Here is a 15,670-nt window from a genome sequence, read left to right as displayed (position 1 = left end):
TAAAATATTTTCAAAACACGATAAAACCGTACATAAAACTACAAGGAAAATTATATTTAACATTGTTCGTTTTTGTCAGCGGGAAGAAAATGGCTAAAAGCCGACTATCGACTGACAAAAAGTCGCGGCATGTGTTTCCGCTATTCACGGGTATTGATGTTGTATTTAATATTAAATAATTACCGATTTAATAAGCCCCCTAAGTAACTTGTCTCCGGTACATAATCGGTAAGTATATTCATTCAAAATATATTAATTTTCATAAATATGCAGGTCATTAATGATCTTTAAAATAACTGACAAATAGGCTTGATAAGTACTTGCCATTTTATGCATATTTATTGTACATTTTTTTTCAAGATTGTGTAAAAGTACCTACGGTATCTCAAATAAAAGACCGCTAAGTACCTAGGTTAGGGTTGCCATAAGTGTGGGGACTCAGACCGGGACATTTAAAGAATAATCGGCCAAGAGCATGTCGGGCCATGCTCAGTGTAGGGTTTCGTAGTTTCCATTCTGTCAAAATATGCCAAATGGGGGCTAATAGTAGGTAAGTATCATGTAAGTACATTACAAGCATAAGGGGGTACTTTTACTAAGAAAAGAAGATTTTTTGCAATAACTCAAAACCGACTGGACCTATCATGTTCGCTATAGTTTTCATTGAAAGTACATATTTATTAAGCTTTTGTTTCACGATTTTTTTTTCATATTTTTTGGACGCATTGTTCAAAAGTTAGAGAGGGGGGGGACACATTTTCTTTTCTTTTGGAGCGATTATTTCCGAAAATATTTAAGTACTATATCAAAAAATGTTTTTGAAGACCCTTATTCGTTTTGAAAGACCTATCCGACGATACCCCACACTATTGGGACAAAACAAAAAAAAAATTAAAAAAAAGCATTTTGTATGGGACCCTGACCCGGGTATGTCCTTAAACTACGTCCAAGACCACCGGTGGACGGGCAGCAGCGTCCCTCAAATTCGGTGTACTCGACTGCGATCGCCAACCCGCTTGCCAAGCGTGGCGATTATGGCATTCACCCCCCATCATGACGAGCACAATAAAACCACGGCCCCGAGGTTCCGGCGACCCCCGGTGCTCTGGCTATGGTAGCGGTCAGGGCATTAGCGGGGTCAGGGGTGCTAAGAATCTCCGGCAAAGATCCGGCTACCCGCCCCGACGACGACTGGCCCTGGTAACACACAACATACGCACTATGAGGACTGACGAAAAGATCTGCGAGCTGGAAGAGGAACTGAGCAGGTTACACTGGGACATTGTAGGGTTATGCGAAGTCCGTAGAGAGGGGGAGGACACGACAACCCTGAAGTCTGGTAACTTGCTCTACCACCGGGAGGGCGACCAACAGTCCCAAGGTGGTGTCGGGTTTCTCGTTCACAAGTCCCTCGTAAACAACATAATAACCATCGACAGTGTGTCGAGCAGGGTGGTATACCTAATACTCAGAATATCCAAAAGATATTCGCTGAAGGTCATTCAGGTATACGCACCGACCTCGTCACACTCCGATGATGAAGTAGAAGCTATGTATGAGGACGTAAGTAGGGCCATACATACTTCTAAAACCTACTTTACTGTTGTTATGGGGGACTTCAACGCAAAGTTGGGCAAGAGAAGCGGGGATGAGTTGAGAGTGGGGCAATTTGGGTATGGGCAACGGAACCCTAGGGGTCAGAGGCTGGCCGACTTTCTGGAGAGAGAGGAACTCTTCATGATGAACTCTTTCTTCCAGAAGCCGCCTCACAGGAAATGGACCTGGATGAGTCCTGACGGTTCCACGAGAAACGAGATAGACTTCATCATGACCGACAAGAAACGGATATTCAGTGATGTCTCTGTGATCAACAGGGTAAAGACCGGTAGTGATCACCGAATCGTAAGAGGCACACTGAATATCAATATTAAACTTGAAAGGTCCAGCCTGATGAAGTCTACGCTCCGACCTACTCGAGCCCATGTTCAAAACCCCGAAAGCTTTCAACTCGAGCTCTCTAACCGCTTTGCTTGCCTAGAGAACTTGGCTTCAGTGGACGAAATCAACGACGGGCTAGTGGAAACTGTCCACACAGTAGGGTCTAAGATTTTTAGACCCCGCCGTAAAGATAGACCTCAGAAATTGACCGAGCAAACCTTAAACCTCATGGCTGAACGACGCTCGCTACAGTTGCAGTCTCCCGATGACGCGGAGTCATATAGGCAGCTCAATAGACGTATATCTAAGTCCTTGCGACATGATCTGCGTCTCTTTAATACTAACCGTATTAAAGAGACTATTGAGCGAAACCAAGGCTCCAAAGTGTTCGCAAAGGACAAGTCTATTGGGCAAAGCCAGCTGACAAAGCTGAAACGGGAAGATGGCAGCATAGCGTCGAGCAAAGCGGAGGTTTTAGGTGAGATCGAGAGGTTCTATGGACAGTTATACACTTCGATCGCAAAGCCCGTTGACAGCTTGGTAGGAGATCCAAGAGCCAAGCTGTCCCGACATTATACCGAAGATATCCCGGACATCAGTCTGTACGAGATTAGGATGGCCCTGAAGCAGCTTAAGAACAACAAGGCGCCGGGCAAAGACGGAATCACTTCAGAGCTTCTGAGAGCGGGTGGAACACCGGTACTTAAAGTCCTCCAGAAGCTCTTTAATTCCGTCTTGTCCGAGGGCATAACGCCTGAAACATGGAATAGAGGCGAGGTGGTGCTGTTCTTCAAAAAAGGTGATAACAACCTATTGAAGAACTACAGACCCATCACGCTTCTGAGCCATGTCTATAAGCTGTTTTCAAGGGTCATCACGAACCGTCTCGAACACAGACTTGATGACTTCCAGCCTCCCGAACAAGCCGGTTTCCGAAAAGGCTATAGTACCATAGACCACATCCATACGCTGCGGCAAGTTATACAGAAGACCGAAGAGTATAACTTGCCATTATGCTTAGCGTTTGTGGACTATGAGAAAGCCTTCGATTCGGTGGAAACATGGGCGGTGCTTGAGTCTCTTCAGCGATGCCATATTGACTATCGGTACATCGAAGTGTTGAAGTGTTTGTATAGTAACGCCACCATGTCGGTCCGAGTACAGGAGCAGAGCACGAGGGCGATTCCATTGCGAAGAGGCGTAAGGCAGGGAGACGTTATCTCTCCGAAACTGTTTACTGCCGTAATGGAAGACGCCTTCAAGCTCCTGGAATGGGAAGGACTTGGCATCAAAATCAACGGCGAATACATCACTCACCTTCGGTTTGCCGACGATATCGTAGTCATGGCAAAGTCGATGGAGGAACTCAGCATGATGCTCGATGAGCTCAACCGAGTTTCACAACGGGTGGGCTTGAAAATGAACATGGACAAGACGAAACTTATGTCAAATGCCAATGTTGTGCCCATCCCAGTCTCTGTTGGGAACTCGGTACTCGAAGTTGTTGACTCGTACATCTACCTAGGACAAGTAGTCCAATTAGGTAGGTCCAACTTCGAGAAAGAGGTCAACCGCCGAATCCAACTCGGTTGGGCAGCGTTCGGGAAACTACGTAATGTCTTTTCGTCCGACATACCTGTGCCTCAAGACGAAAGTCTTTAATCAGTGTGTGTTACCAGTGATGACTTACGGCTCCGAAACGTGGTCTTTCACTATCGGCCTCATCTCAAAACTCAAAGTCGCTCAACGAGCTATGGAGAGGGCTATGCTCGGAGTTTCTCTACGTGATCGAATCAGAAATGAGGAGATCCGTAGACGAACTAAAGTCACCGACATAGCCCACCGAATTAGCAAGCTGAAGTGGCAATGGGCAGGCCACATTGCACGCAGAGAAGATGGCCGATGGGGTCGAAAAGTGCTCGAGTGGAGACCACGGACTAGCAAGCGCAGCGTAGGACGTCCACCCACAAGATGGACAGACGATCTTGTTAAGGTCGCCGGAAGACGCTGGATGCGGGTCGCTTCCAACCGGCACGTATGGAGGTCCAAGGGGGAGGCCTATGTTCAGCAGTGGACGTCTTATGGCTGAGATGATGATGAGATGATGATGATTTTGTATGGGAGCGTGCCCCGTGCGTGGCACGTAGATTACGAATTCTTGCATATCACCTAGGTCCTAGGTGATATGCAAGAATTCGTAATCTACGTGCCGGATTCAAGCACATCCAGTTCAGATGAAGATAGTTCTATGAGTGTCCCTGGTTGTTCTGAAGCTTATTAATTTAATATTTTAATTCGGAATTCGATTACAAAGAATAAAACTAATGCTAATAAAATATTCCTTTATTTGTAAGTTCGTTTACTAGGTTCTGAATAAAACTTTTTCTAATAAAATATTTATTTATTTGTAAGTTCGTTTACAGAACCTGTTAGTTACGAAATTATATTTCATATTTAGCAGTGACTTTTCGGCGAAGTAAAATATCGTGAGATGAGAGAACCGGACATATCCCAATAAGGCCTACATACTTATGCACTATTTTTATTCATATTCATATTTATTATTAATAATGTACACATACATTACAAGTCAAGTTTACAATGGGTGAAATAAATCCCAGATAGTAAAATTCCAGTTCTATTGCCCAATTTCTACCCGATCTACCCGGTTTTGTATTAAAATAACTGCACAGATTAGGCAGTACATAAATAAGACTCTATCTTGTTTGGTACTAAAATTACAGTTGTATTGGGCAGAATCTTAACTAGTTTTGGCAGTTTTTCGCACTGACACTTTTTAGTATCTGAGACATAAAAACAAGAGTGTGTTTTAAAAAGAAAACTAGTGCCTGTGCTAAATCAGAGGATTGAGTTGACAAGCCTACACCACCACCAGGCTCCGTTTAGTAAGCCGTGGCAAAAACCGGAATAAAAGGGATTCAAGTATCATGACCTTTAGTGTCGTACTATAATCACGTGACCAGTGTTGTCAGCATAGCAAAAACCATAAAATAGCACTGGCGCGCCCTCAAATCCCACGACTCTTCTCTTTCCGCACAGACTCTACCTACCGACCAGCACAAACAGACCAGGGCTACTACTGGTAAAAGATGTTTTTTTTCCCAGTAGTTACCATTAGCAACAGATAGAAAAATATTATATAAGTTATTAGAGTCGCACCAAACAAAGTCTGCAGCGGATTTGATAGCCCACGCAGTGTAAGTGTTATGTATACGTCATCATTTTATAGAAGTTTGACGTTTAGAATTACACTTGCAATGCGTGGGCTATCAAAATCGCTGCAGACTTTTTACGGTCTGACTATACCACTACAATCTCTTTTACAATATTGAAAATTAAAAAAGACTGTGTTAATACCTAACTACTGGAAATAAACATCCCATCTGTTACAAGTACTGACTACGAAATAAAAAAAACAGTTTCTTGGTTGGTAACAGACAGGTAGGAGTTTTTCAATTAAAGGCATGCTCACAAAAACTGTATTGCAGTTTATTTCAATAAAATATACTTTTATCTAATCATGTGTTTTAATAAGGATGTGAACTTGTGAAATATATTAAAAAAAAACATGTATAAATACACAACACAAAAGTGTTTTTAAAGCATTGTTCAGGTAACATAGAAATGAAAGAAAGAAATTACTAATAACATTAATAACATAACACACTTCTAGTTCTATATGATGATATGACAGTTACTATTAAGTAGTGTGTACTTGTAATAACTTAAGTACTAATATTCGACTAGATGAGTTAATATGATTTCTTAATAAATACTTTGGACATTTACAGTAGTAGAATTAATTGGTTCAGTAACAATGATGCCAACCTTAATGTTGTGCTACACATTTATAAATAAAATCTATTAGTTTTAACAACCATCTATCAAAACAAGTACAACAACATTTTAAGCAACAAAAATATTTCAACTATCTCACATTTTTAAAGCTCTTAATCAAAAGCTGGAAGACCAAATAGCTCTGGCTTAAATTCTTCTAATGAATTCAAGACTAAAGTGGCAGTACTTAGTAAGGCGGGATCTATGCGAGGGTCAGGTACTGCTACTACTTGCATATTTGCTGCATTTGCCGCCTTTACTCCATTAACTGCATCTTCAAATACAAGACACTGGAAACAATAACCTTTATAAGTATACTTTGGCATTTTAAGCAATTACTGTGATTAGAGAAGAAATAAAATTAATTAACTTACATCTTCCGGTTTAGGTTTATCAGGAAACCTGGAGGCACACACTAAGAAAATGGCTGGGTCTGGCTTGCCCTTGGTAACTTCAGGGTCCGTTGAGCCCATGGTGAGGTGGTGAAACAGACCCACAAACTCCTGAAAGTTCCTCATTTTCATGTCCACACTGTCTTGAGCAGAGCTAGTGGCCATTGCTATAGGAATACCCTTGGAGTGTAAGTGCTCTACTAGTCTCTGTGCACCTAAAATAATTTTAAAGTAAAATTAGAAGTCTTATTGAAACAAATGGGGAATCTATTTTTAGAATGCAGAAGGGAGTTATTTATTTTTATAAAAATATTGATTCATAATACTCTATGTGCTATTTAAATCAGTACTTGTTTTTAGTAAGTAAAAGGATTTTTAATTTGATCGTTAGTTGAGATCACATACAATGATAAAGTAAAAAAGATGATTACATAATCCAATTTTGTTGGCTTAGTTTATTATCAGGTTTCATTGGTGTATAACCAATGAAACCTGATAATTTATTTATTTAGGTTATTATGAACTTATGAAGTACTAAACATATTAACATTTATTATTTAAGTCCAAATGTTACAACACCCATTTTTTTCCTACCTTATTGGTTATACACCAATGAAACCTGATCATTTATTTATTTAGGTTATTATGAACTTATGAAGTACTAAACATATTAACATTTATTATTTAAGTCCAAATGATACAACACCCATTTTTTTCCTAATACTGTTGGGTAGAGACATATAGGGCATATAGGTAAGACTTAGCTTTACCCAAGCAGGTACATTCAGTGGGTGCTAATGGTTAAAGCCATTACAAACTACAAAATGTGTGAACAAATAAATATGTTACAAATCTCTTAATTAATATTTGCATACTTAACAATTACAAGTGCATGTACAATAATGCATGCTAACACATACCTATTTGATTTTCTATTAATTTTTACCTGGCATGGACTGGACTTTGGGGAACAGTACCTCATATTCCTTTTGACATAATTTAATGAACTCTTGCACAGAAAGTGGTAGCTCCAGAGTTGTAATTATTTTCTCCGCGCATTCGTGGCCTTGGAAGCCCAGCAGGCTCGACTTCAGATCCCACGTGAATTCTTTGCCAAATTTAGCGCAAACAGTGGTAAATGCTTGCGTGTACAAAATTTCAGAATCTAAAGCAGAAAAGTGCAATATTTTAACATTTCAAAGAAACGTTAAAAGAGGATTATTGATCATTGAAATATTTAGGATGTTATTAACCTCTTACCTATTAGCAGACCATCTAAATCAAACAACACATGCGATACTTTCTTGAACGCCATAATTAAGCTGCAATGGCACGACTTCTCAAATGATATTAATTGTAATAATTAGGCAGTAAATGTATCAGAAATAGATGAGATCCCCTGAAAGTTCGGATAGTTCGGAGGTTTGCATATGACGTTTTGTTTCACTGACAGTGTCACGTCACTGTCAAGGGGATACTAATGCACAGCCAAATAAATAAAGCTCGACCTATCAATGCCCGGCGCGGCAATCAAAAATATTGAGTCGTGCATTATTGGGTTCAGCGTTATCGTGCCGCACAAACTCGGTCGCCGAACACTTTCTAAAGGCCCCAGTACACAATGGGCCATCGCCGGCCACTCCAAGGGACGCAGCCATGCGGTAGAATGAGATAGCAATACCACTTGCTCCCTCTAACGCATAAATGCGTCCCTTGGAGTGGCCGGCGATGGCCCATTGTGTACTGGGGCCTTAACATGGGGTATTAACATATCTCTTTCTCTGTCCCTCTCAGCAAAAAGTGTACGACGTCGCAGATCTGGGACCACACTCGAGCCAGCTATACACTCGTGCGGAGTGTGGAGCGGGCGGGCTTCGCTTCTCGGAACCCCTTTAGGTCCCATGGTCCCAACGCTTAAAGTCGAAAATCCAACAATGCTTGATTAAAAGTGCTACCGCCGTCGTGTGAATAAATACACATGTATCCATTTGTGTCATTCAAACGCTTTTTTAACGCGCGTTGTAAAAGCGGCCGTGGGAATGAGGCCTTACGACACTACAAAAGCACTAATAGACGGGCGTACCGGACCGCGGCCTTCTTTGCGAACTTTGCTTTTCTCTTTCCGAACTGTCCGGTCCGAAGCCTGTTCGATCGGTGCATGAATCTAGTATAACTACTGGAACAGGCATGGTTGGGGGGGGGGGGGGGGGGGTAATGACCGAACGGGATAGTCGTATGAATCTTTCAGTAGGAGTACCAGAGAAAGAGCTATTATTGTTTGTCCTTGCCAAACCCTCACATTTTTTTATTCCTCATCCCCACCATAAATTTAGTATGGTTTATGGTGGGCAACAAATAAACTCGACCAATCATAGTGTATTGTGGTTATCAGATCACAATTTTATCGTCACGCCCCAGCAGGGAACGAAGGGAAAGTTCAGAGATACCTACTAAAATATGTGTTCCGCAATAATTGAATTATTTTATTATATTCTGATATATTTATTATTCATTAGCATTTCAATTAAGTATGTTTATGTTTAACGAAGATATTGAAGCTTCAATTAATAGCTATTTCGTTCCGCTGTGTAGCGTTTATCGATATATAACATGATTAAAATCGACTTTTCACATCCCTAAAAGAGCACACATACACGTTTTTACGCACACATACACAGCCTGGATGCACCAAAAAAGGCAACACTTTGATTTGAAGTACATCTTGTCAACAGTATAGTTGTCCTTTTTTGACAAACGGCATTTTTAAAAGAGCGAGGAGAGAGAAATGATACTAGTTGCTGCGCCGTCAAAAAGAACAGAAAACGTTGGGGCCTTACGGTAGACCCAGGGGCGTATTTACCCTAGGGCCAAGGGGGCCATGGCCCGGGGCGGCTTTTTCTGGGCGCCTTTTATAATCAAACTTAGCTATATTTTTTATTATATTTTAATTGACATTTAAATTAATAAACAAACGAACGCTTCAAACCCGCTTAAAATATCTACCAACAAGTACCTAATTAAATTAAGCAACATATTCGTTCAAGAAGTATTAGTACGGCGCAGTGCCGGATTTACGACTAGGCTGAGTAGGCTGAAGCCTAGGGCGGCAGATTTTAGGGGGCGGCAAATTTGGGTCAAAATATATTTTATTTGCTGTTCAGATAGGGTCGACCAGAATTTTTTCGCTCCCCTATTTATTTGTAAAATTTACATAACAAGCATTATTTTGCCGCCCTCTGTCATGTCAAGACCCTTTATATTGAGACAGACATACGGCCAGACGGACAACAAAGTAATCCTATATGGGTTCCGTTTTTTTCCTTTTGAAGTACGGAACCCTAAAAATTTACCTACTATTTTCTCGAAAAAATTTCGCGCTCGCTACGCTCGCGTTTTCACTTGATTGATGATATCCTGTTATCCCTCATCAGGGACATAGGGCTCTCAGAAGGGATTTCCATTCTTCGCGGTCCAGCGCGGCCTCTTCCAGCTCCGCCCAGCCGAGGCCAACTGATGCCGCCTCTTTTTCCACTGTGCGCCTCCAGGTGGTACGTGGGCGACCTTGTCCTCTTTTTCCGGGAATTTTCCAGGTCAGCCCTTGCTTGGATAGGTGATTGTTTGGCCTTCGTAAAACATGTCCTATCCAGCGCCATTTCCGCAGAAGTATCTCCTTAGCTAAAGGGTTTTGGCCAGTCAGTTCCCATAGTTTAACATTGGAGATGGTCCGTGGCCAGTAGACTCCTACGATTCGCCGCAAACACTTGTTTACAAACACCTGGAGTCTACTGGTTATGTCTTGCTTGACGGGCCATGTCTCGCATCCATATAGGAGGACCGACTTTACGTTCGAGTTGAAAACCCTTAGCTTGGTGCGGCGAGTGATGACTGTGGAAGTCCATACGGGTTTCAACTGCGCATATGCGGCGCGGGCTTTATTGATGCGAGCTTCAACATCCGCTTCTGCACCTCCCAGGGGGTTCATAACACTTCCCAGATATGTAAATTTTGTTACTTCTTCAACTGGCTCCCCGTTTACTAGAATAGGCGTTGCATTCTGGGCGTGCAGGCGCATAGCTTTCGTTTTAGCACAGTTGATACGCAATCCCTCTCTTCCTGCGGCATCGGCCAGGTCATCGGTCTTCGACTGCAGATAGTCTTGTGTCGTAGCGAGTAAGCACAGGTCATCAGCGAAGTCAATATCTTCAAGGGTTTTGCCATTGACCCAGGGCAGCCCCCTTTCCCCTTGACTGGTAACTCTGCGCATCACATCGTCCAAGACAATCAGGAACAGCAATGGTGACAGCAAACAGCCCTGTTTAACTCCAGCAGTGACGGGTATCGGATCTGACAATTGGCCCCTGTGCATTATTCGACAAGTGGATCCCTCATAAAGGCACTTGATTATTTCTATGACCTTGACTGGAATTCCCCTTTGCTTCAGTATTCGCCATATGCTTCTCCACTTTACCCTATCAAAAGCCTTTTCGAAGTCTACGAACAGGACATGGAGCTCGCTTTTCATCTCATGACACTGCTCTAGGATCATGCGCAGGACGTTAATCTGATCCGTACACGATCGTCCCGTTCTGAATCCACTCTGTTCATCCCTGAGTCTGCAATCGACAGCGGCCGACATTCTGTTCAGCAGAACCTTACACAGCACCTTGGAGCAGACAGGCAGCAAGTTTATTCCGCGCCAGTTGGAGCACTGGGACAGGTCTCCCTTCTTGGGTAGCTTGATGATTATCCCCTCCTTCCAACTTTCAGGTACTCGTCCCGTTTCCCAGATGTCTACGAACAGGGGATGCAACACACTAGCCATTGCCCTCGGGTTGCTCTTCAGTGCTTCCACCGGGATGCAGTCATTTCCGGGAGCCTTTCCACTCTTCAAACTTTTTATAGCACAGGAGATTTCATCGACATCTGGAGGGTCAACTTTTATGTCCAGGACCTCCGCTGTCTCAACTGGTTCTCCCTCGTCAAGCTCGTCATCCAGAGTACGGAAGACTTCCGTAAAATGCTCGTGCCACCTACACATTTGTTCTTCAAGCGTTACGAGTATCTTTCCAGCTTTGTCTACTATGGGTCGTGCCGCAGCTTTTCTATTGCAAAGCTCTCTACCGGCCCGGTAAAGTTCTTTAGTGTTCCCATTATGTGCTGCCGATTCCGCTTTTCTGGCAATAGATGCTGCTCTCCTACGCTTGTCCCTTTTAGCACTGCGTTTTATGTCGCTTTCACAAAGGAAGTACTCATAGGCTAAAGTTTCTTTCGTGCCTAGATCGCTTGCAACGTTAAGCCTGTCTTTGATGGATTTACGATGCGTTATTTTATCCCAGGTCTCTTTAGATATCCATTCCTTTTTTTCGAGGCTTTGGTGCCCTAGAAACGTATTACAACATTTGCGAAAGGTATTTTTTAGCAGTTGCCAATGATCTTCGACTGACATTCCTTCATCTTTCTGGGAGTTGTAGTGGTTGTGAACTTCCGTGCTAAAATTCTGTCTAGTGACCGCATCTTGCAGCTTTGAGACATCGAACCGCCGAGATGATGTGGTTGCTGTGCTTCGCACCTTTGCTATCTTCAAGCGTATTTTGGCTACAATAAGATGGTGGTCACTGTTTACATCTGCTCCTCTTCTGTTGCGCACATCCAATAGTGAGTGTCTCCATTTTCTACTAATCATCACGTGATCTATTTGGTTCTCCGTTCTTCTGTCTGGGGAGATCCAAGACACCTTGTGACAGTTTTTATGCGGGAAAATTGAACCTCCAAGCACCAGATCATGTTCACAGCAGAAGTCCACTAGCATGTTACCGTTTTCGGTTCTCGTCCCCAGTGCATGTTTCCCTATCCATGGTTCTATGCCTCGGTTGCTATTTCCTATCTGAGCGTTATAGTCGCCCAGACAGATCACAATGTCGCCCTTTGGAATGCTTTGCATTGCTGTACCGAGCTGGCTATAGAATGCCTCTTTCTGAATCGAGCTCGCCGAGTTGGTCGGAGCGTAGCACTGTACTAAGGTGATATTCCTCACTTTAGACTTGAAGCGAGCTGTAATTATTCTGTCTGATACAGGTTTCCAGTCAAGCAGACTAGAACGGGCCTTTTTGGTAAGGAGGATTCCCACACCATACTCATGCTTCTTTTTCTGCCCAGAGTACAGGAGAGTGTGGTCTTCAATCTGTTGCTCACCAAAATCCTTCCATCTTGTTTCCGAAATGCCAAGTATGTCTACTTGGTAGTCTCGCATATACTTAACAACCTGGTGTACACGACTTTCCTCGCGCATTGTGCGAACATTCCAGCAGCCAATCAGAGTCCTTATTTTCGCGCCAAAGGTCAGTTTGTTTAAATCGGTCCGTGTATTCCTTCCTTGAGTTTCAGTAATAGATTGTAGATTTCGGATATACAGGTTTATGCCCATAGTACCCTAGACGGTTGGCAGGGCTGCTGCCTCAAAGTGTACCGCCGCACTTGATTTTATTTCAGAGTTCCTTCTCTTATTGGTATTTTAGAGGGCATTTGTACCCTCAAGGCCCCCAATGGCCTCTCCCAGCTGTTATCCAACTAGGTGATAGGCTAATTAACCGCCGCCCATTGCTCGGCGTTGTTGTTCTTTTGGCGCCACCCGGGGGACACGTGTAGGGTAACAAAGGGCAATCTTCCTACGGACGCGAACAACTCAATCCCCCAGGTAGACCCAGGGGCGTATTTACCCTAGGGCCAAGGGGGCCATGGCCCGGGGCGGCTTTTTCTGGGCGCCTATTATAATCAAACTTAGCTATATTTTTTATTATATTTTAATTGACATTTAAATTAATAAACAAACGAACGCTTCAAACCCGCTTAAAATATCTACCAACAAGTACCTAATTAAATTAAGCAACATATTCGTTCAAGAAGTATTAGTACGGCGCAGTGCCGGATTTACGACTAGGCTGAGTAGGCTGAAGCCTAGGGCGGCAGATTTTAGGGGGCGGCAAATTTGGGTCAAAATATATTTTATTTGCTGTTCAGATAGGGTCGACCAGAATTTTTTCGCTCCCCTATTTATTTGTAAAATTTACATAACAAGCATTATTTTGCCGCCCTCTGTCATGTCAAGACCCTTTATATTGAGACAGACATACGGCCAGACGGACAACAAAGTAATCCTATATGGGTTCCGTTTTTTTCCTTTTGAAGTACGGAACCCTAAAAATTTACCTACTATTTTCTCGAAAAAATTTCGCGCTCGCTACGCTCGCGTTTTCACTTACGTACCTGCATTATTTGTGACCCATCTGACTACATTGGGCGATTCTTGTGTCTTCGTGATATTGAATCTCACTAAATTGTTCCGATCCCATGCCGAAACTCAGTATAGATAGAGTGCTCTCGATATCAGATACAAATACAATACTTTTCTAGACTTTCCAGCACCACAGAATGTGGGATAATAGCACGGCCTGTGTAATACGCGTCTTTACTACTGTCGTCTGCATAGCAATGATTATCATTGATATGCAGCAATGACAGCACAGAACCTAGTGCAACGCCAGCGGTAATATCCACACTATCGGAGCAGCTTCCGTCTACTACCTATACGGCTCATATGCGTCTACCGGAAAAAAAGCTAGCGATCCATTTGTATAACATAGTCCCTCGAGCAGACTCGATGCCAGACCCGACCGAACTCCTTAGCTATATCCAACCTGACTGCCAATGCCTCACCTTGATTCTCAATGGCCAAAAACCAGCAGTACCCACCGGTCACCGATCAGATCAGGCAAATATAACGTCATTGAGTGACAAAAACGGCCCATATAAATCTGTTTCTGTATCTAGAATAGTGACATTAGTGACGTCACCTTTCTGCACTCAAAAGAATAAAAAATTATATACGTTCCACTATCAGCGAAGAGCGCCTGAATAGCTTAGCTCGTCTTAATATAGAAGCTGAGCTGACAAACGTTTTAAATTACGACAGCGTCATTGATGATTTTGTCAACCAATTTGTACATAGGAAAACAATGTAAATGCCTATGTGAGTAAATGTTTAGTTTTTTAGGGTTCCGTACCCAAAGGGTAAAAACGGGACCCTATTACTAAGACTCCGCTGTCCGTCCGTCCGTCCGTCCGTCTGTCACCAGGCTGTATCTCATGAACCGTGATAGCTAGGCAGTTGAAATTTTCACAGATGATGTATTTCTGTTGCCGCTATAACAACAAATACTAAAAAGTACGGAACCCTCGGTGGACGAGTCCGACTCGCACTTGTCCGGTTTTTTTATTTTATTTCACACCCCAAAGATACTTGTTGCAGGTTTTTTTTTCTTAAATAAAATACTTTATCAGCAGATCGTCACTGATGAAGGGGGGCGGCAAATCAAAATGGCCCGGGGCGCCAAATTTGTAAATACGCCTCTGGGTAGACCCTCAATCCCTTGCGGACGTACGCGTATAACACATCTATAAGATCCTACCATATATGGATCGGTGGAACATGGTTCGCCGTACGTCCGTGAAGGACGCAGCTGTGAGAGAAAGCAAGGAAGAGATAAGCTGACCGAACCGACGCCGCGGTCCGGTAGGCCCGTCTGTTAGACAGTATATAAATTTAGCATTATCGTAATTTTTTAACCGTTTTGTTTTTATAATCCAAATGCTAAGTTTATTTTAAGCCATAATATTTGTTATCAGTATTCGAATCTTGCTCAATTCTCAAAGTGTAGAAAGCCTAGTGTGCTCAACTATAGACGGTCAAGCAAATCTTGTCAGTAGAAAAGGCGCGAATTTCAATTTTTCTATGGGACGATATCCCTTCGCGCCTATATTTTTCAAATTTGCCGCCTTTTTCTACTGACAAGATCTGCTTGACCAAGTATAGTATTATATTCTTCGGTATAAAGTCGGAGGGCCTACCGCGTACCTCGTTCGACGTGTTGCCTCTCTGTCGCACTTGTAAATTCGTACTTAAGTGCTACAGAGAGGCAACACGTCGAACGTGGTTCGTGGTAGGCCCTCTGACCCGTGCTTAAGCAGCGCCCCGGCTCGGTGAATTCATTCGCGGTAATCCTCTACAATGTTTGCCCTGAACGTTCTGACGAAAGAAGATCGAAGTTCAGGTTTCTCGAACATTCTCGGAAGTTCAGATAGATAAATATCGTAACGTGACCCCGAACCCCGATCTTCGAGCCCTTGTTTCGTAACTGTTAAGAATGTATTAACTGAGGTCAATAATTGGGCGCGTTATATGATTTTTTCGTCAGGACACAACAATCTGTATCCAGTCAGGGTCTGGGTCAGCGCCTTCGTAAAATCAAGAATATTACAGTAATAAGTAGCCATGAAAACTAGTAGTCCCTTCAATCTAATTAGTAAACCTCGTAAACGCCATAATGATGTTTGGTACCGCCAGCGTAATCGTGTATAGTGTATACCTTCGAGCAACACCGGCTTCCGACATGTCGGAAGGGAGGAGCCCAAACGATATCTTACCG

General features: G+C 42.9%; 2 protein-coding genes across 3 annotated transcripts in view; both read right to left on the bottom strand.

Annotated features, from left to right (window-relative positions):
- LOC134796053 (pseudouridine-5'-phosphatase-like) overlaps window positions 1-7,595 on the bottom strand; it is a 50,608-nt gene extending 43,013 nt beyond the window's left edge. The window contains exons 1-4 of one of the 2 annotated variants that reach the window (XR_010144894.1): window positions 7,449-7,595; window positions 7,135-7,353; window positions 6,171-6,403; window positions 5,788-6,086 (exon numbers count right to left, since the gene is read on the bottom strand). Coding sequence is in view for 1 of the 2 variants with exons in the window: in XM_063767989.1 (XP_063624059.1) it covers window positions 5,910-6,086; window positions 6,171-6,403; window positions 7,135-7,353; window positions 7,449-7,503 (684 nt within the window). In the remaining variant the exon portion in view is untranslated. Of the gene's footprint in view, window positions 1-5,621; window positions 6,087-6,170; window positions 6,404-7,134; window positions 7,354-7,448 lie in introns of those variants that run through there. The other variant, XM_063767989.1, reaches the window with a different exon arrangement.
- The window catches only part of LOC134796104 (uncharacterized), a 349,320-nt gene that overhangs the window by 72,545 nt on the left and 261,105 nt on the right, over window positions 1-15,670 (bottom strand). The gene's annotated exons all lie outside the window — the stretch shown is intronic.

This window comes from Cydia splendana, chromosome 1 (assembly GCF_910591565.1).
Source record: "Cydia splendana chromosome 1, ilCydSple1.2, whole genome shotgun sequence".
NCBI classification, from domain to species: Eukaryota; Metazoa; Arthropoda; class Insecta; order Lepidoptera; family Tortricidae; genus Cydia; species Cydia splendana.
The sequence above is the reverse complement of the archived record's forward strand: the minus strand, read 5'-3'. Positions and strand labels throughout refer to the sequence as shown.